The sequence below is a fragment of the Schistocerca serialis genome, chromosome 5, assembly GCF_023864345.2.
Source record: "Schistocerca serialis cubense isolate TAMUIC-IGC-003099 chromosome 5, iqSchSeri2.2, whole genome shotgun sequence".
Taxonomy (NCBI): domain Eukaryota; kingdom Metazoa; phylum Arthropoda; class Insecta; order Orthoptera; family Acrididae; genus Schistocerca; species Schistocerca serialis.
Window position 1 is genome coordinate 514116304 of NC_064642.1, and position 21250 is coordinate 514137553.

Here is a 21250-nt window from a genome sequence, read left to right on the forward strand (position 1 = left end):
CGGTGGTGAATCCGCAGTCGCCACGGCTGCTACGCGGAGGCTGGGGGGCGGCGGCGGAAAGAGGCAGCGCCGGGTGACAGGCGGGCAGCACGCCCGCGACCAGGCTTTGTTTATTTTGCTACGCATGCCCCGCGGCTGTAAACAGAGGCGGCGCGTCGGGGGCGGCTCGCGCATGCGCACTGGCGCGGGGCGCGCCCGCCTTAATGGACAGCCACCGCCGCGGCTCGCCCAGTGCACGCAGTGCCGGCGACTAGACGCTACGCAACGCAACGCGAGCTACGTGTTCCCTCCCTAGGTCTGCGTCCCGACAGAAGCCATGAGCAGCAGCGGAGACGAAGCCGTCACCCCACCCACCGAACAGCAGCAGCAGGCGCGGCGCCCCAGCCTCGCCTGTGCCGAGGAAAAGGTACGCCAAGTGCTGTCTCTTCCACTCACCGAGTCCGGCTGAGGCCGCCGAAACCACTGAGCGTGGTTGCAGTGGAGGAAGTACTCGAACGAGACATTCTCTTATTTCTGTTTACACTTAGCGACTTGGCTATTCTATACCTCCTTCTGGCACTGACGCGACTTCATTCTCCTCTGTTCACTGATCGGTAACTACGAACGCAGACTGCTGTATAGTAGTTGAAATTTGATAATTATGTGCCTAATTCTCTTCCCAACCCATTCGACGACGTAGCGGCTAAAAAGCAATAATCAGTGTGTCTCCTAATAAGCCTTTTTTTTCAGTTTTAGAAGTGTAATCCTCAGATATATTAAATGTACCAGTGCTGAGCCTGTTCGCAAGTTTGCTGATCAAATCTTGTCGGGTCATTAGTCGAAAAAAGTGCCAACCAGTTCCTCCCTCGTCGACTTCCCATAAAAGAGTGCGAGGATTCAACGAGTTTCCCAGTCATCTACATCTACATCCATACTCCGCAAGCCACCTGACGGTGTGTGGCGGAGGGTACCTTGAGTACCTCTATCGGTTCTCCCTTCTATTCCAGTCTCGTATTGTTCGTGGAAAGAAAGATTGTCGGTATGCTTCTGTGTCAGCTCTAATCTCTCTGATTTTATCCTCGTGGTCTCTTCGCGAGATATACGTAGGAGGAAGCAATATACTGCTTGAATCTTCGGTGAAGGTATGTTCTCGAAACTTTAACAAAAGCCCGTACCGAGCTACTGAGCGTCTCTGCTGCAGATTCTTCCACTTGAGTTCTCCTGCAGATTCTTCCACTGGAGTTTATCTATCATCTCCGTAACGCTTTCGTGATTACGAAATGATCCTGTAACGAAGCGCGCTGTTCTCCGTTGGATCTTCTCTATCTCTTCTATCAGCCCTATCTGGTACGGATCCCACACTGCTGAGCAGTATTCAAGCAGTGGGCGAACAAGCGTACTGTAACCTACTTCGCCGGCCGAAGTGGCCGTGCGGTTAAAGGCGCTGCAGTCTGGAACCGCAAGACCGCTACGGTCGCAGGTTCGAATCCTGCCTCGGGCATGGATGTTTGTGATGTCCTTAGGTTAGTTAGGTTTAACTAGTTCTAAGTTCTAGGGGACTAATGACCTCAGCAGTTGAGTCCCATAGTGCTCAGAGCCATTTGAGCCATTTTGTAACCTACTTCCTTTGTTTTCGGATTGCATTTCCTTAGGATTCTTCCAATGAATCTCAGTCTGGCATCTGCTTTACCGACGATCAATTTTATATGATCATTCCATTTTAAATCACTCCTAATGCGTACTCCCAGATAATTTATGGAATTAGCTGCTTCCAGTTGCTGACCTGCTATTTTGTAGCTAAATGATAAGGGATCTATCTTTCTATGTACTCGCCGCACATTACACTTGTCTACATTGAGATTCAACTGCCATTTCCTGCGCCATGCGTCAATTCGCTGCAGATCCTCCTGCATTTCAGTACAATTTTCCATTGTTACAACCTCTCGACATACCACAGAATCATCCTCAAAAAGCCTCAGTGAACTTCCGATGTCATCCACAAGGTCATTTATGTATACTGTGAATAGCAACGGTCCTATGACACTCCCCTGCGGCACACCTGAAATCACTATTACTTCGGAAGACTTCTCTCCATTGAGAATGACATGCTGCGTTCTGTTTATCTAGGAACTCTTCAATCCCAAGAATACACGAGTAGAAATGAGAGGAAATCTCGCACCACAACGATCGCATTACTCGGAAGATAACCCCAACAGATCTGTTTAATATGTGTAGAAAAAACAGTAAGGCTTAATCTTCCATTGGAGACGTTATTGCAACTAGCAGGACTGAGTCCCTGAACAGCTACGAATCGTGTCTGTCGATGCTCTTCGGGACTGCGCCATGTATTCAGCAAAGCCGGTTACATGGAAAACACGCGAACGATCTCAAGAATGATGCAGAAAATAATATATTTTCAACCGTCCTTTTCCTTATGAATACGTCTTCAGGAGCTTTTTTTTGTAGTGAATCCAAGTCTGAAAATCGCGTTATTCACTTTGTAATTCATGTGGTTTGTTCTGTCTTACGTGGTTTCTACCTAAATGCTCATTATTCACTGTCATAAAACATTCGAGTTTGGCTTAAGGCGGTAGTCTTCTTTGAATAATCCTTTTTGAACCCATGAAAAATAGTGAATTTCGTGATTTTTTTTCCAAGTAAAACGGAAAGTAATGCTAAATCTGATGATGTAGTATTATTCCTTACTCTTTTGACTTCAAGAAACCATATTATTGTCCATACCGGACTCTCGCTGTAACCGCTGCACCAGGTGGAAGGATCCCTTACGGCCGGAACACTGATCATCGGCGAGAATTCCCGACGCCCTCTTATTGGACCTGATACAAAATAATTTTGCATGAATCATATTCAACATATTTTCTGTCAGCATACGTAGGATAGTTGGAAAATATTAAGTTATAACAAAAGATGAAGTGTTGCAAAAAATCTCATTTTCTTCACCCAAAAAATCGAGACAAAAGAGTGCACCGAACATAGACTATTTAAGATACAGCAAAACGGCTTCGTACGCTTAAAGAGAATTGAATTTAGAATGCCGGCGTCAAATTCTGATCAAAATCTTATGTACCGTTCTCAAGCTATGTTTTCCGTCAATTTGAAAAATATGGTTAGGAGAAAAACGCTTTTGAACTTTTGGATTACAGAATGAGATTTTCACTCTGCAGCGGAGTGTGCGCTGATATGACACTTCCTGGCAGATTAAAACTGTGTGCCGGACCGAGACTCGAACTCGGGAACCTTTGCCTTTCGTGGGCAAGTGCTCTAGTGGTAGAGCAAGTGGTAGAGCACTTGCCTGCGAAAGCCAAAGGTTCCCGAGTTCGAGTCTCGGTCCGGCACACAGTTTTAATCTGCCAGGAAGTTTTGGATTACATTTTGAGAAGTTGAACATACCTCTAGTCAGCTATCCCTGGACCATACAACAGTCCTTCCCGACCCAAATCGACGCCCTCCTCCAGCCTCTTCGTGACCAAGATGGTCATGTGGGCCTCTTTGGAAGCTTTTTCATCCACTGTTCTGCTCACTCGATAAGCTTTTCGTCCGCTTTTGTGCAGTAGTTGTAACAGGCTTGTCCGGTCCCAGTTTCGAGTACTTCCATAATTTTACATAATGTAAGTTACGCCGTCGTTAAAATTACGTGCTGCAACATTGGCTGTAACCTAGACAATTTTTTACCCGCTGTGAATGGTTTACGGGGACACCTTTTTCACACTTCGCATTGTAACTCGATAAAGGAGTTTCTGGTGAACTTGGGATGAACACAACAATAAAATAGATATTCCAGGCGACATTTGAAGCAGAAAAAAGAAAAAAAACGCGGCATTTGCCTCAAGAGGTATCGGGAAACCACTGGAAACCTTAATCCGGATGGGCCGCCGGAGACTTGATCAGCCGTCTTCCAGAATGCGATTCCCGTACCATACTAGCACTGCGACACCGCGCTCGTTCTGAAACGAGCCCAATGTTACGGTAGTTCTATCTTTGTTCCGAAAAATTCCTGTGCAGTAAAGCACCATCGTACTGACAGATTCTCAAAGTGCCACTCAGGGCAATATTTCTCGTAGGACATTCGTGCAAAGTGCGAATAGCAGGCCTCTGCCTCGGACCCTCAACGCGTACTTGAAGTGATCTGTAATGCCGTTGACGTCTGTTTACGTGGTGCAAACTACGGAGGTGCTGTATTACTAGCCTTAGATGCTGTGATTTTATCGAATGATTCAACAAAGGTACTGTCAAAAACCTCTCTCTCAAAAAAATGTTCAAATTTATGTGAAATCTTATGGGACTTAACTGCTAAGGCCATCAGTCCCTAAGCTTACACACTACTTAACCTAAATTATCCTAAGGGCAAACACACACACACACACACCCATGCCCGAGGGAGGACTCGAACCTCCGCCGGAACCAGCCGCGCAGTCCGTGACTGCAGCGCCTGAGACAGCTCGGCAAAATCTCTCTCTCTTTGTGAAGCGAAGCCAGACCGGGCGATGATTAAGACAGTGGACTCGTATCTGAGAGAATGGAATGTAAATCCATTCTATCATCCCGAGTACGTTTCTCTACGATTTCCATAAACCACGTCAGACTGGGGTAGTTCTTTCAACGAAGAGACCACCTGATCCGTCCCTTGTCCTTTTCCACCATGTTACTAATTATCTCGGTATCGACGAAAGTTAAATTGAAACTTACTTTTCTTCAATTTAAAACAATAAAACTTCACCCGAACCCATACGAAGTGTGTGCAAATGCAGACAGTGTTTTGCTATAACCAAATGTTCCCAATTACGTCCTTAAACGTATCTGATTATCATGTTATTAAATTCCTCTATGATGGTCTTCCTCGTGCCATCTCTTGTTTATGACGTTGGAAAATTTGCGCAATAAATTTAAATGACGATTCACTTGTAGAGTATATCTTCCTGAGTGTGCTATGGAGTAGAGCCGGCCGCGGTGGCCGAGCGGTTCTAGGCGCTTCAGTCCGGAACCGTGCGACTCCTACGGTCGCAGTTTCGAATCCTGCCTCGAGAATGGATGTGTGTGATGTCCTTAGGTTAGTTAGGCTTAAGTAGTTCTAAGTTCTAGGGCACTGCTGACCTCAGATGTCAAGTCCCATAGTGCTCAGAGCCATTTGAACCATTTGCTGTGGAGTGCGTCTCTTTCTTAATTGCTTCTAACATAAAGGATGTCATTTATTGTGATGCGTATCTTAAAGTCAGAAAGCGTTTGAGAATATGTTGTTGACAAGATCAGTTTCCTTTAACTACGTACCACAGCTTTCTCATGAAACAGGTAAGACCAGTTCAGAGCATTCGTGTTGTGCTATTAATACAGTCTTGACTTTGACTCATGCGTGGTTGTGCAACGTCGCTGTGACATTGTTAGCGGCACCTCGAAGGCCGGACGTTCGATACGCTATCTACCGGTAGAGGCTTTAATCGACTCTGCTTCCCGCTCTGAGTTGTGCGTGAGGATGCATTTGTGTGTTGCTCCTGTATTGTGTGACGTCCATTTTTTACACTTTTTTCTTCTTCATCAACAAACTATTCAGCAGCGTTATTCTACATTTACATACATACTCCGCAAGCAACCGCACGGTGTATGGAGGAGGGTACCCTGTACCACTAGTTTTTTCCTTTCCTGTTCTACTCGCAACCAGAGCGAGGGAGAAAAACGACCGTCCGTGTGCCTCCGTTTAAGCCCTATTTTTTCGTATCTTACCTTCGTTGTCCTTAAGCGAAATGTATTTCGGTGGCAGTAGAATCGTTCTGCAGTCAGCTTCAAACGCCGGTTCTGTAAATTTTCTCCTCAATGTTCCTCGAACGAAACGTCGTCTTCCCTCCAGGAATTTCCTTTTGAGATCCCGAAGCATCTCCATAACACTTGTAAGTTGTTCGAACCTACTAGTAACAAATCTATCAGCCTGCCTCTGAATTCCTTTAATCCGACCTGATACATATCCCAAACAACCGAGCAGTAATCAAGAACTGGTCGCACTAGCGCCCGATATGCGGCCTCCTTTACAGATGAACTACAGTTTCCTAAGATTCTCCCAATAAAGTGAAGTCGACAATTCTTCTTTCCAGTCACAATGCTCACACGTTCGTTCCATTTCATATCCCTTTGCAACATTGCGCCCAGTTATTTAAACGACGTGACTGTGTGAACCAGGACACTATTAATGCTGTAGCCGAGCATTTTGTTTCTCCTACTCCTCCGCAGTAAGCTAAATATTTCTACATTTAGAATCAGTTGCCATTCCTCACACCAACTAGAAACTATGTTTAAGTCATGTTGTGTCTTCCTACAGTCAATCGAAGTCGCCACCGTCCGGTACACCACAGTATCATCAGCAGGCAATCGCAAAGTGCTGCCCATCCTGCTTGTCCGATCGTTTACGTAGGCTATATAGAAAACAGTAGAAGTCCTTATTGTATCTTTTAACTACACTACTGGCCATTAAAATCGCTACATCAAGAAGAAATGCAGATGATCAACGGGTATTCATTGGACAAATAAATTATACTACAACTGACATGTGATTACATTTTCACGCAATTTGGGTGCATAGATCCTGAGAAATCAGTACCCAGAACAACCACCTCTGGCCGTAATAACGGCCTTGATACGTCTGGGCATTGAGTCAAACAGAGCTTGCATGGCGTGTACAGGTACAGCTGCCCATGCAGCTTCAACACGATACCACAGTTTATCATGAGAAGTGACTGGCGTATTGTGACGAGCCAGTTGCTCGGCCACCACTGACCAGACGTTTTCAGTTGGTAAGAGATCTGGAGATTGTGCTAGCCAGGGCAGCAGTCGAACATTTTCTGTATCCAGAAAGGCCCGTACAGGACCTGCAACATTTGGTCGTGTATTATCCAGCTGAAATTTAGGGTTTCGCAGGGATCGAATGAAGGGTAGAGCCACGGGTCGTAACACATCTGAAATGTAACGTCCACTGTTCAAAGTGCCGTCAATGCGAACAAGAGGTGACCGAGACGTGTAACCAATGGCACCCCTTCACGCCGGGTGATACGCCAGTATGGCGATGACGAATACACGTTTCGAATGTGCGTTCATCGCGATGTCGCCAAACACGGATGTGACCACCATGATGCTGCAAACAGAACCTGGTTTCATCCGAAAATATGACGTTTTGCCATTCGTGCACCCAGGTTCGTTGAGTACACCATCGCAGGCGCTCCTGTCTGTGATGCACCGTCAAGGGTGACCCGAGCCATGGTCTCCGAGCTGATAGTCCATGCTGCTGCAAACGTCGTCGAACTGTTTGTGCACATGGTTGTTGCCTTGCAAACGTCCCCATCTGTTGACTCATGAATCGAGACGTGGCTGCACGATGCGTTACAGCCATGCGGATACGATGCCTGTCATCTCGACTGCTAATGATACGAGGCCGTTGGGGTCCAGCACGGCGTTCCGTGTCACCCTCCTGAACCCACCGATTCCGTATTCTGTTAACAGTCATTGGATCTCGAACAACGCGAGCAGCAATGCAGTGATACGATAAACCGCAATCGCGACAGACTACAATCCGACATTTATCAAAGTGGAAACGTGAAAGTACGCATATCTCCTCCTTACACGAGGCATCACAACAACGTTTCACCAGGTAACGCCTGTCAACTGCTGTTTGTGTATGAGAAATCGATTGGAAACTCTCCTCATGCCAGCACGTTGTAGGAGTCCCTACCGGCGCCAACCTTGTGTGAATGCTCTGAAAAGTTAATCATTTGCATATCACAAGATATTCTTCCTGTCGGTTAAATTTCTTTTGCGTTTTCTCTTTACCTACTGAAAGACGCATGCGTTGTATAATTCAATACCTGGGATACATTCTAAATTGCTATCCATGCAGAGACCTTCATAAATTTACTAATATCGTATTTTCTGTGCAAGTGCGCTTCTGCGGGGTTGCACGCTGATCTACATCTGCATCCATACTGCTGATATACACTTCCAGGGATGAGGAAGAAGAGCAGATACATTGATGAGACAAAAAATTATGACCATAAGCTTTAGAGCGTGTTGGCCCCCCTTTGGAACGCACACCTGAGGTTCTGCGTGACACGGATTCAACAAATCCTTCGTCGATTTCCAGAGGTTTTTGGCACCAGATGTCTACGGTCAAGTGACGGAATTCCCGTAATTAGAGCCGGTGGTCTGTGGCCATCGAGATGACGGTCTATAGCGTCCCAGATGTATTCCATCGGGTTCAGATTTGGCGTATTTGTTAGCGAGCGCATCAACGTGAGTTCACCATCGTGTTCCGCAAACCAATGTAGCGCGAGTCTGGCCTTGTGACTCGTACAGTTATACTCCTGGGACATGCTACCGCCATCGGGACAGACGCCAAGCATGAAGGGATGCAGGTAGCCCACAGCTGTGTTCAAACAGTACATAGCTGTCAGGGCTCCTTCGGTAACTACACTACCGGCCATTAAAATTGCTACACCACGAAGATGACGTCATACAGACGCGAAATTTAACCGACAGGAAGAAGATGCTGTGATATGCAAATGATTAACTTTTCAGAGCATTCACACAAGGTTGGCGCCGGTAGCGACACCTACAACTTGCTGACGTGAGGAGAGTTTCTTCCAACCGATTTCTCATACAGAAACAGCAGTTGACTGGCGTTGCCTGGTGAAACATTGTTGTGATGCCTCGTGTAAGGAGGAGAAATGCGTACCATCACGTTTCCGACTCTGATAAAGGTCGGATCATAGCCTATCGCGATTGCGGTTTATAGTATCGCGACATTGGTGCTCGCGTTGGTCGAGATCCAATGACTGTCAGCAGAATACGGATCCGTTGGGTTCAGGAGGGTGACACGGAACGCCGTGCTGGATCCCAACGGCCTCGTATCATTAGCAGTCGAGATGACAGGCATCTTATCCGCATGGCTGTAACGCATCGTGCAGCCACGTCTCCATTCCTGAGTTAACATATGGGGACGTGACAACAACCATCTACACGAACAGTTCGACGACGTTTGCAGCAGCATGGACTATCAGATCGGAGACCATGGCTCCGGTTACACTTGACGCTGCATCACAGACAGGAGCGTCTGCGATGGTGTACTCAACGATGAACCTGGGTGCACGAATGGCAAAATTTCATTTTTTCGGATGAATCCAGGTTCTGTGTACAGCATCATGGTGGTGGCATCCGTGTTTGGCGACATCGCGGTGAACGCACATTCGAAGCGTGTATTCGTCATCGCCATACTGGCGTATCACCCGGCGTGAAGGGGTGCCATTGGTTACACGTCTCGGTCACCTCTTGTTCGCATTGACGGCACTTTGAAAAGTGAACGTTACATTTCAGATGTGTTACGACTCATGGCTCTACCCTTCATTCGATCCCTGCGAAACCCTACATTTCAGCAGGATAATGCACGGCAGCATGTTGCAGGTCCTGTGCAGGCCTTTCTGGATACAGAAAATGTTCGACTGCTGCCCTGGCCAGCACATTCTCTAGATCTCTCACCAATTGAAAACGTCTGGTCAATGGTGGCCGAGCAACTAGCTCGTGACAATACGCCAGTCACTACTCTTGATGAACTGTGGTAATGTGTTGAGCTGCATGGGCAGCTGTACCTGCACACGCCATCCAAGCTCTGTTTGACTCAATGCCCAGACGAATCAAGGCCGTTATTACGGCCAGAGGTGGTTGTTCTGGTAACTGATTTCTCAGGATCTATGCACCCAAATTGCGTGAAAATGTAATCACTTGTCAGTTGTAATATAATATATTTGTCCAATGAATACCCGTTTATGATCCGCATTTCTTTTTGGTGTTCAATTTTGATGTCCCAAGTGAGCTCCGGTTAATGTCCTCCAAAAGCATAAAAGTACGCCTCCATGGACCTGCGTCCGTGGCGGGGTACACGTTTCGAACAGCCGTTCGTCTGGATGACGGCATATTCGTACACGACCATCGACCTGCTGCGAGAAGAAACTTGAGTCATCCCACTGGGTGACACGTTTCCACTGATCCAGGGTCCAGTGTCTACGGTCCCGTACCCACTGTAAAAGTAACTGACAATGACGTTGAGGCGTGCACGTTGGAGTACGTGGGGGTCAGCTGCTGCGGAACCGCATGTTCAACACTGTGTGCTGGGCGGCACCACCGTTGCACACTGTCGTCAGATCGGCTATTATCGCCGTCTACGTCGCATTACAGAGTGGACTGGCCCCGACGCCCAAGTTCTGCAATGAGATGTGGACGTCCAACACCTTGCCACCTGCTCTTGGCGTCACCGTCCTTCAGCCACCTTGCACAGACGCCTACTAGCCTCGTCGTTTCCGATATGCTCGTTCCCAGGTGCCGAGGAGTGGGGAGCGAAACAACTCTCTAATCTCTCCTTCCGTATCGAAGAAAACGGTTCAAATGGCTCTGAGCACTACAGTCCCCCAGAATTTAGAACTACTTAAACCTAACTAACCTAAGGACATCACACACATCCATGCCCGAGGCAGGATTCGAACCTGCGACCTTAGCGGTCGCGCGGTTCCAGACTGAAGCGCCTAGAACCGCTCGGTCACAACGGCCGGCCCGTACCGAAGAGAATATGTTTCATCTCCCAGGCTTTCATGTCATGATACGTGTACTGAATTACACCCTTATTGTTACTGACCCAATTAACGAGTTCTGGGCAGTCTGTAACGTGTAATTCTCCCATATAAAACGATTTATAAAAAATATCTGAATGGTGCGGAAAGTGGGAGTTGACTCTAAATAACGAAAAGTGTGCGGTCATTCACATGAGTGCTAAAAGGAACTCGTTAAACTTAGGTTACACGATAAATCAGTCTTATCCAAAAGCCGTAAATTCAACTAAATACCTAGATATCACAAATACGAACAATTTAAATTGGAAAGAACACAGAGAAAATGTTGTGGGGAAGGCTAACCAAAGGCTGCGTTTTATTGGCAGGACACTTAGAAAATGTAACAGAACTACTAAGGAGACTGCCTACACTACGCTTGTCCGTCCTCTTTTAGAATACTGCTGCGCGGTGTGGGATCCTTACCAGATAGGACTGACAGAGTACATTGAAAAAGTTCAAAGAAAGGTAGCACGTTTTGTATTATTGCGAAATATTGGAGAGAGTGTCACAGAAATGATGTAGGATTGGGGCTGGAAATCATTTTAAAAAGGCGTTTTTCGTTGCGACGGAATCTTCTCACGAAATTCCAATCACCATCATTCTCCTCCGAATGCGAAAGTATTTTGTTGACACCGACCTACATAGGGAGAAACGATCATCACGATAAAATAAGGGAAATCAGAGCTCGTACGGAAAGATATAGGTGTTCATTCTTTCCGCGCTCTATACGAGATTGGAATAATAGAGAATTGTGAAGGTGGTTCGATGAACCCTCTGCCAGGCACTTAAATATGATTTGCAGAGTATCCATGTAGATATTCCTAGCTTTAGTGCACAGTTTCATGCCTGGAAGTCGTCTGTGACATGTCTGAATTCCGATTTTTAAAATTACACATTTTCCTGCTGCAAAGGATATCTTTCGTTCCAAAAAGGCTGTTACGGCTTTTCTCTTACTACTAATCACGTGTATCTGATGTCATCTCCCAGTTTTCTCTTACATAGCTGCCAAAGAATGTAATTTTTGTTCTGATTTTCCAGAGGCTTTGCTCTTGCTAATGACCAATATTGTAGCTAGTGTACTACTACGGCTTAAGCATCAGCTTTTTCAATGACAGTGGAAACGATTTACATAGAGGATGCATCCAGAGAACCAGCCACTGAAACTGATTAGTGGGGGATATACAATAAAAAGAAAGCTAGTAACTCATGGAAAAATTTGCAATGATGTTGTCTGAAGACGATGCTAACAGAGGGAAACAAATATCGTGTTAACTAGCACGTATACATCCATTGAATATTTCTTAAGACGGAACCACAGACATATCTCTGATACAAATCAGAAGGAAAGCCCATATGAGCCAACCAAAAGAAAGTCTTATTTCACATTTCTCTCTCTCTCTCTCTCTCACACGCACACACACACACACACACACACACACACACACACACACACACACTCTCTCTCTCTCTCTCTCTCTCATCTTCTGATTATTTCGGTGCGGCCCGCCACCATTCTTCTCTTGTGACAACGTCTTCATCTCAGAGCGTTACTAGAACCGTGCATTTATGGTCAGTGAAATTTTAGAAGAGTCTAACGACATATATTATAGTCACGACATTGCTGCTAACTCTTTAATTATTTATCGGATATATTCCAATATGTCTTCCCCTACATTTTTTTCCACCTGCAGCTCCCACTAGTCCCATGGAAGCTATGTCTTAACACATTCCTGTTCTTCCTTGTTATCAGTCTTATAAATATGTTCCTTTATTTGCCAGTTCTGCGGAGAAATGTCTCATTCCTTATCAAATATGTGCACCTAATTTTCAACAATCTTCTATAGCACCACATCTCAAACGCTTAGATTCTCTTTTCCCGATTTTTCACAGCCCATATTTCACTACCAAACAATGCTACGCTGCAAACATACATTCTCAGTAATCCTTCAGTGGCTCCACTTTATTATGGAAGCCCCGTTGCAAGAGTTTTCGTGCTTGAATTGGTCGTATTAGCACAGACCTAATGAAGACATTCAAACCAGTTAACCATTAAATTCGACTGCTAATACAGAATTCCAGGATTCAGTTTCCTGTATCTTAAGTCCGCCGCCGGGTTTTTCAGTCTGTATGTGAAGACTAATATCAGGAATTAATGTAGGGATTTTGATACGATTTTCACTAATAGAGAGACGGATGCACGAGGAAGGTTTGCGTACATAATTCATTATCATTACGCCAGACAATTCATCCAGTCGTAGATATTTACTGCTACCAGTGCGAAGCCGAGGCGCGTCGCTAGTATTAATAATTTCAGGAGGAAAGCCAAATGACCTCTTAACGCCAACGCTCAGTGCTCGCTCACTCCTGTGAAATCGAAGGCAATTCTTCTCTAATGAGACAACGAGTAAGCACCAACTAAAGAAACGACATTCACATGACCTCTAGTACAGAATATTTTTGCTTTATGATCTGCGCATGGAGTGGATATGAGACCTACCATAAACAGCTAAATACGAATATAATTATGCAGAATCATTGTATGACCAGTGAAATTTAAGTATTCTTTTCTCAAAACAATATTTACACGACACGTAAATGGAAATAAGCATTAAATAACACCAAGTACACTCTTGTCTCCGCCACATTATTGGATATTGAGGCCCCACTTCGCAAAAATTAATTATGTTTATCGTGACAGTCACAATTGGCAGTCAGTAGATTTCGTTGACAAACCAATAAAACCTACTGAGGGCGACTTGCGGCTGCCCTGAAAAACTTAATTTCAAGAGTCACTGTTTCCCCTGCAGGCAATGCCTATTCTCACTAAAAATTAATTAGTTAAATATGGACACTATAGTCCTAAAACCACTAATAACTTTCTACAAATCTTTGTAATAGCTGAGCATTACACGTTACCCTACGAAAGAAAACAATGGAGACGCCGCATTACATTCAATAGAAGTTTCATTGGGAAGTGGTAAAATAAGCTGAAAGGAAGGATTATGAGAATTTAACTCCACACCGAGAAACAGGTAATCGAAGATGTACCTCGGAAAGATCAGTGGTGCAAAAGGAATGTTTCTAAAGCATCCATCCAAGCATTCGCCGTAATCGAATGCAAGTCCATGAGATGGGCAGCACAAGTAAATTAGAAACTTAATTTCGTATAAAGAAATTGTGTAGTTAATGACGTATCAGCATTTGAGTGTAAGACGACGAAGAAAGTGAAAGCAGTCAGAGTGGAGAGATTACACGAATATTGGTTTTAGTAGGAGTTTGTGTTACAAAACGACTAATGATTCTGGCATCCGGAAGAACTGCCTCACATTCTGTGGATCTTACAGCTCATAGTATTACTACAGAAATACGGTCAAATGAGAAGCTAAGTTTCTTAGTGAGTTAATACTGCGCGGCAGCACGCTGAAAGACGAGCTCACAACTTTGCACGTCAGCTGAATAAAGGTTATCTTGCAAGGACACTGTCTCGTAGTTGTTACATAACGAACGTTTGTTGTATTGTCACAAAATTCCATTGGTATCACTTGCAATAGAAGCAGAACAGTTTGTCTGTATGTTAAGCATTCAGCAAATTAAGAGTTGAAGGCCCGAAAAGTAGGCTTAAATTGAAGGAGGAAATAGAAAAAGTTAAGAAGAATAGAAGGGGATGTTATTGATATTAAATAGCGTGTTGTGCAGCTCTTCGTTAGACACACAAACACTCACTGACAGACACGAACACGGACACGAAGAAATAGATACAAACGTGGAGTAAAGCAAAGGCGAATGTGAGAATCACCATTATATAACAAAAAAAAGATAAATGTGATCAAAATATGATTATAGTAAAACATTGTAAGTTACAAAGAGAATACTATTGAACCTCGAGCAGGTATAACACATATTAATGTCTATAGGGCAACGTTTCGTAAAAATAAATCTAAATATGAGGAAAAAAGAGATGAGTGACTCTTTTGGCAACGGTTCAATTTCACCTCCGTTGTCAAATAAACACTTTATTATGGTTCTCGGACTGGATGAAAGCACATTGGCACTTTTACTGAAAAATCACACGCGACACTTTAACAACCGATTTACGCCTACACTTGTATTTACAAGCGCTATAGACTGCCATTAAGAAAAGGACATCGTTCCATTGACAAAAATGTCAGTAGACAAAAGTTATACGTGGACGAACCTAGCATCAAAATACTTGGCGTGGATTACCAACTACACTGACGGAAAAAAATCGTAAAACCAAAAAATAATTAATGCAGAGTAATTGAATTTCGCGAATACATTTCTGTAGGTAACATATATAAACGATTAACATTACACGATCACAAGTATATGAAAGCGTGAGGTAAGCCAGATGTGAAATGCTGGTAGAATAATAAGCGGGGCAACCGCCACAATGTTGCAGGCATGCAAGCGTGCATGCACGGTGGTGAACAGGTTGGATATTAGTTTGCGGGATGAAGTTCCAGAGCTGCTGCACTTGATCCGTCAGTACAGGATCAGTTAATTCTGCTTGTGGATGACGCTGTAGTTGTAGTCCGATGACGTCCCATATGAACTCGTTTGGAGGCAGACCTGGTGATGGAGCAGGCCAGGGCAACACGTCGCCACTCTGTAGAGCATGTTGGGTTACAACAGCGGCATGTGGGTGAGTGTTATCCTGTTTGATAACACCCCTTGGAATGCTGTTCACGGCCGGCCGGAGTGGCCGTGCGGTTCTAGGCGCTGCAGTCTGGAACCGAGCAACCGCAACGGTCGCAGGTTAGAATCCTGCCTCGGGCATGGATGTGTGTGACATCCTTAGGTTAGTTAGGTTTAATTAGTTCTAAGTTGTAGGCGCCTGATGACCTCAGAAGTTAAGTCGCATAGTGCTCAGAGCCATTTTTAGCCAATGCTGTTCACGAGTGGCAGCGCAACAGGTTGAATCACCAGACTAGCGTAGAATTTTGCAGTCATGGTGAGTGGGATAACCACAAGAGTGCTACGCTGTGATAGGAAATCGCACCCGAGACGATAGCCCCAGATGTAGGTCCAGTGTATCTAGGACGCAGACAGGTTGGTTGCAAGCACTCAACTAGCTTCCTACTAACCAACAAAGAGTCAACACTGGCGCCAAGGCAGAACCAACTTTCATCAGGAAACACAGCAGACGTTCGTCCTACCCTCCAATGAGCTCTCGCTTGACACCACTGAAATCGCAAATGGTGGCTGTTCGGGACCAGTGAAATGCACGCTACATGGCGTCTGGCTCGGAGGCTCGGAGCTGTCGTTGAAGTAACCGATTAGTAACAGTTCCTTCTGCCATTGTGGTGTCAACTGCTTCTCACATTGCTGCTGCAGATGTAGTGACGATGCGCCAAAGCTATACGCCGAACACGATGGTTTTCCCTCTCGGTAGTGCCACGTGGCCGTCCGGAGGCTGATTATTGGCCACATTCCTGCCAAGTCTTTCGGCAGTGTCGTAAAAAGTATATTGAGCTTCTCATAGCCCTCGTTCGAACGCAGTAAGGTGTAAATAATGGCGTTTTTGTCGCCTTAAAGGCATTCTTGACTAACATGAAGTCAACACGTCCAATCGCAAAGGTAAATAACGATCACGATCGTTACAGCGTGTATTTAAAGCAAATCTGACTTGTCAGCGCCACTCTTATGCCACTGGCGTGAAAACTGAATAGAAATCATCTCCCAGATTTAGAAACACGCCAACCAACTTTCGTTTATGTCTCACAAGCTCTCCTTGGTGCTGCGATCAGCGCATTAGGGATATTCACACTATGTGGCACAGTTTGTATGTCACAAAGTATGTTTAGTCCAGATTTGCTTCTAAGACCTATCGACGACGACGTCATTAGAGATGAAAACATAGTCTGGGATTATACAAGGACTTAGTGGAATATCAGCACTTGCCCGAAGCGATCTCCTGAATTTTCAATAGAACTCGCACTGGGGTGTGTTGTTCTTTGAGGCCTGCCGCTGCTTCGCTTATGAAGTGCACGAGGAAACTTTTCTGAGTTATGTCAGGACTTTAGGCTTAAAATTTCAGTGAATATAAATAACGTAATATTGAAAAATCCTGATTCACTGCAGATGACAAATGGAGCAAAATGTCAAATGGTTCAAGTGCCTCTGAGCACTATGGGACTTAACATCTGAGGTCATCAGTCCCCTAGAACTTAGAACTACTTAAACCTAACTAACCTAAGGACATCACACACATCCATGCCCGAGGCAGGATTCGAACCTGCGACCGTAGCGGTCGCGCGGTTCCAGACTGAAGCGCCTAGAACCGCTCGGTCACACCGGCCGGCGAGCAAAATATCAGCTGTACTGCAGATCAGACGCATAAACATCAGTACATGATACGAAGCTATATACTTTTTTCTGTTGATAGTGTTATAAATGAAGGGCTTATTTCAATAGTGGTACAAGTCCACTTCTGTTCATTCTGAGATACAGAGTCCTAAAGTTAAATGAGCGCTGAACAATTTGCAGTTGAGATACTAGAAATATTCAAGCATATTGCTTCTTGCTAGAGATGAACCTTTCTTTCTATTTGTTTGGACCATTAATGTCAGAAGCATTATATACAGGTAAGTGGAGGTAATGGACTTGTACCACTATTGAAATAAGCCCTTCAAATGTAAGTACATTAATTTCAGAACTGTGTATACTACCAGGCCAAACCTATTTACATTTTATTTGACAGAACGTAACTTTACATAAAGATGTTTGCGTGTTCAACAAGAAGAAGAATTTGTGTTTGCTGAAGACGGACCGTTCAGTAAGTAATGCAACACTTTTTTTCTGAAAGCAGGTTGGTTGTATTCACGGTTTCCGTACGCCACATTATTTCCCACTCTTTTGGCTACAAAACGGTATTTTCACGGCACCTTACTGGAAGGGCCTATATGCCATATACTATCACTCATACTGGTCGACTTCTGGGTCAATGTCTTGCTGCATCAATAACTCCCAAACATCCACGTGCTGCTTCTTGTGCAGTGCATTGTTCTACTGCACGAAACAGACGGAAGTCTGAAGGTGCGAGATCCAGGCTACAGGGTGGATGAGGAAGAACAGTCGGAGTTTTATGAGCTCCTCTCGGGTGCGCAGACTTGTGTAAGGCCATGCGTTGTCATGGAGAAGAAATTCGTTTCATTCTTGTAGTGACGAACAGGCTGAAGTCGTGTGCGCACTTGCAGGAGCCCCAGCTGTGAGCGGCTGGCCGGCAAGTGGGAGATCGAACAGGTTTGCGCGACCTTGTTGCGACGATGACAGAACGCCTCGCCCAGCTACACACTGTGCATTTGTTCACTGCCAGGTCTCCGTAGACTTCTGCAGGCGCCTGATCTGCGATGCGCTAGTTTATCCCATTCTGCTTGGAACGCACTTCCGTTACAGACAACAATTAAAGGCTACGTATAGTGCTACCACCTATCGGAACTTCATGAAGCTACAGGGGCTGAAGCGGTACGTTCCTCTGCAAGGCTAACCAAAGACTGCGTTTCATTGTCAGGACACTTAGAAAATGTAACAGACCTACTAAGGAGACTGCCTACACTACGTTTGTCCGTCCTCTTTTAGAATACTGTTGCACGGTGTGGGATCCTTACCAGATAGGACTGACTGAGTACATAGAAAAAGTTCAAAGAAATCAGGCCCGTTTTGTATTATCGCGAAATATGGGAGAGAGTTTCACAGAAATGGTACAGGATTTGGGATGGACATCATTAAAAGAAAGGCGTTTTTCGTTGCGACGGAATCTTCTCACAAAATTCGAATCACCAACTTTCTCCTCCGAATGCGAAAATATTTTTTTGACACCGACTTACATAGGGAGGAACGATCACCACGATAAAATAATGGAAATCAGAGCTCGTACGGAAAGATATAGGTGTTCATTCTTCCCGCGCGCTATACGAGATTGGAATAATAGAGAATTGTGAAGGTAGTTCGATGAACCCTCTGCCGAGCACTTCAATGTGATTTGCAGAGTATCCATGTGGATGTAGATATCCTACTTTTTTTTCAATCTCGAATCTGGCCGAGAAAAAAATGCGTTGCATTAGTTATTGAAAGACCATCGTACGTATTAGGGGGCAAACGCGGACAAAATGGAATCTTCAACCACAAGATGAATATCCTGATATATCCATTGGAAGGAACACTGCCGATTTGCTTCCTCATCCCTGGCCATTTTGAGTTTCTGCTGTGTCACTAATGACCTCGCCGTCGACGAGACGTTAAATCCCAATTTTCCTTCCACCCTTCTTTTAATTCCCTTTTCTAGCTGTGTTCACTTTTAAGTTCTCTTTTTTCCAAAAAAAAAATGGTTTCAAATGGCTCTGAGCACTATGGGACTTAACTTCTGTGGTCATCAGTCCCCTAGAACTTAGAATTACTTAAACCTAACTAACCTAAGGACATCACACACATCCACGCCCGAGGCAGGATTCGAACCTGCGACCGTAGCAGTCACGCGGTTCCGGACTGAGCGCTTGAACCGCTAGACCACCGCGGCCGGCTCTCTTTTTCCCACTCGGCTATTCACTTATACGTGAGTCCAAAGCTGCTAATATTCTGAAGATGCAAAATTGCGGACCTGCGTCTGCGTAATACTGTTGATCCGGTCCTTTTCGCAAGTGCGAAGCCCTTTCGTCGCTTGTTGCTTCTCAAAACGGCTGGTCGCGCCCAGAGGAACAAAGCCCGGGAGCAACAAAGCCAGCGCAGAGAAAGCGACAGCGGCGGCTGGAGTCGGCACAAACAGAAACGCACACGCAGATAACACCGGGGGCAGGACCGACCGCTCCAGATAAAGTACTTAGCGCCCCGGAGAGGCGACCCGCGCTGTGCACAGCCTACACGAGCTACGCGTTGTTCTCATTACCTTCTACATCCACATCCACATACATACTCTGCAAGACAACATGTGGCAGGTGGCGGACGGTACCTTGTACCACTAGTAGCCATTTCCATTCGTGTTCCATTCGTAAAAAGAGCGAGGGAAAAACAAAATGTATACATGACACCGCACGAGCCCTAATTTCTCTTAACTTGTCATCGTGCTCCTTACGCGAAGTGTACGTTGGCAGCAGTAGAATCTTTGTGCAGTCACATTCGAATGCCGGTTCTTTAAATTTTCTCAGCAGAGCTCTGCAGAACGTCCCTTCCCTTGCACTGGGGTTCACGATGCATCTCCGCAATACTCGCTTCTTGACCGAATTTACCAGGACACAGAAATAGCAGCCCGCCTCTGAATTGTTTCTATATCTTCCTTTAATCTGATCTGATGAGGATCCCAAAGACTCCAGCAGTCGCACTAGTGTTCAATGTGCATTCTCCTTTACAGATGAATCACGGGATTTCCCAAAATCCTCCCAATAAATCGAAATCGACAGCTTTTCTTCCCTACTACCATCCTTAAGTACTCATTCCACTTTGCAACGTCAAGCCTGGGTATTTATTCGATGCTACTGTGTCAAGCACTACGCTACGAATGCTGTATTCGGAAATTAGGGAGCTGCCATTCATCACACCTACCAGTAATTTTGTCTAATCTTGTAACCTCCAAAATTTACTCACGGACGACAGCTCCTCGTACACCATAGCGTCATTAGCAAACGATTCGCACATTGCTAGTTAGCCTGTATGTGAGATCATTCATGTATATAGAGAAAAACAGCGGTCCCATCACACTTGCCGGTCAGTATGGCCGAGCGGTTCTAGGCGCTTCAGTCTGGAACCGCGCGACCGCTACGGTCGCAGGTTCGAATCCTGCCTCGGGCATGGGTGTGTGTGATGTCCTTAGGTTAGTTAGCTTTCAGTAGTTCTAAGGTCTAGGGGACTGATGACCTCAGATGTTAAGTCCCATAGTGCTCAGAGCCATTTGAACCATTTGATGACCTCAGATGTTAACTCCCAAAGTGCTCAGAACCATTTGAACCCTTGTCTCTAATGAACACTCGCCGACTAGGACGACGTACTGGGTTCCGTTACTCAAAAAGTATTCGAATCATGCACATGTCTTACAACTTTATCTGTATGTTCGGACCGTCGTTAACAGTCTGCTGTGGGGCACCGAGTCAAACGTTTTCCTGAATTATAGGAATATGGAATCCGCCTGTGGTCCTTCATCCATGGTTCGGAGGATATGGTACGTTCTTTGCACCCTCCCCCCTTGAAAGTAAACTTCGCTTTTTCGATTTTTATGCACCCTGAACCCTGGACAGCAGTTCCTGCACCGAAACCTGAGTTGGACGGGCTCAACGCACCATCTGCCTCTCCGCTGGGACATTCAGTTCTGTTTGGCTCAAATGACTCTGAGCACTATGGGACTTTTGAGATCATCAGTCCCCTAGATCTTAGAACTACTTAAACCTAACTAACCTAAGGACATTACACACATCCATGCCCGAGGCAGGATTCGAACCTGCGACCGTAGCGGTCGCGCGGTTCCGGACTGTAACGCCTAGAACCGCTTTGCCACCCCGGCCGGCTCAGTTCTGTTTGTTCATTGGTTCTGAGATCTGAGACGGACGTGAAAAATGAACCCGTCGAACATGTTCGTAAAAGTGAGACACTACAACACTTACAGTACCAATTTA

The 21250-nt window shown here is 45.4% G+C and overlaps 1 protein-coding gene across 1 annotated transcript in view; it reads left to right on the forward strand.

The window, feature by feature from the left end:
- Positions 1–226: 226 nt before the first annotated feature.
- Positions 227–21250, forward strand: part of LOC126482284 (uncharacterized protein ZK1073.1) — a 564828-nt gene continuing 543804 nt past the window's right edge. Inside the window, exon 1 of the mRNA XM_050106272.1 lies at positions 227–406. Coding sequence (XP_049962229.1) covers positions 317–406 — 90 coding nt within the window. The 5' untranslated portion in view covers positions 227–316. The remainder of the gene's footprint in view (positions 407–21250) is intronic.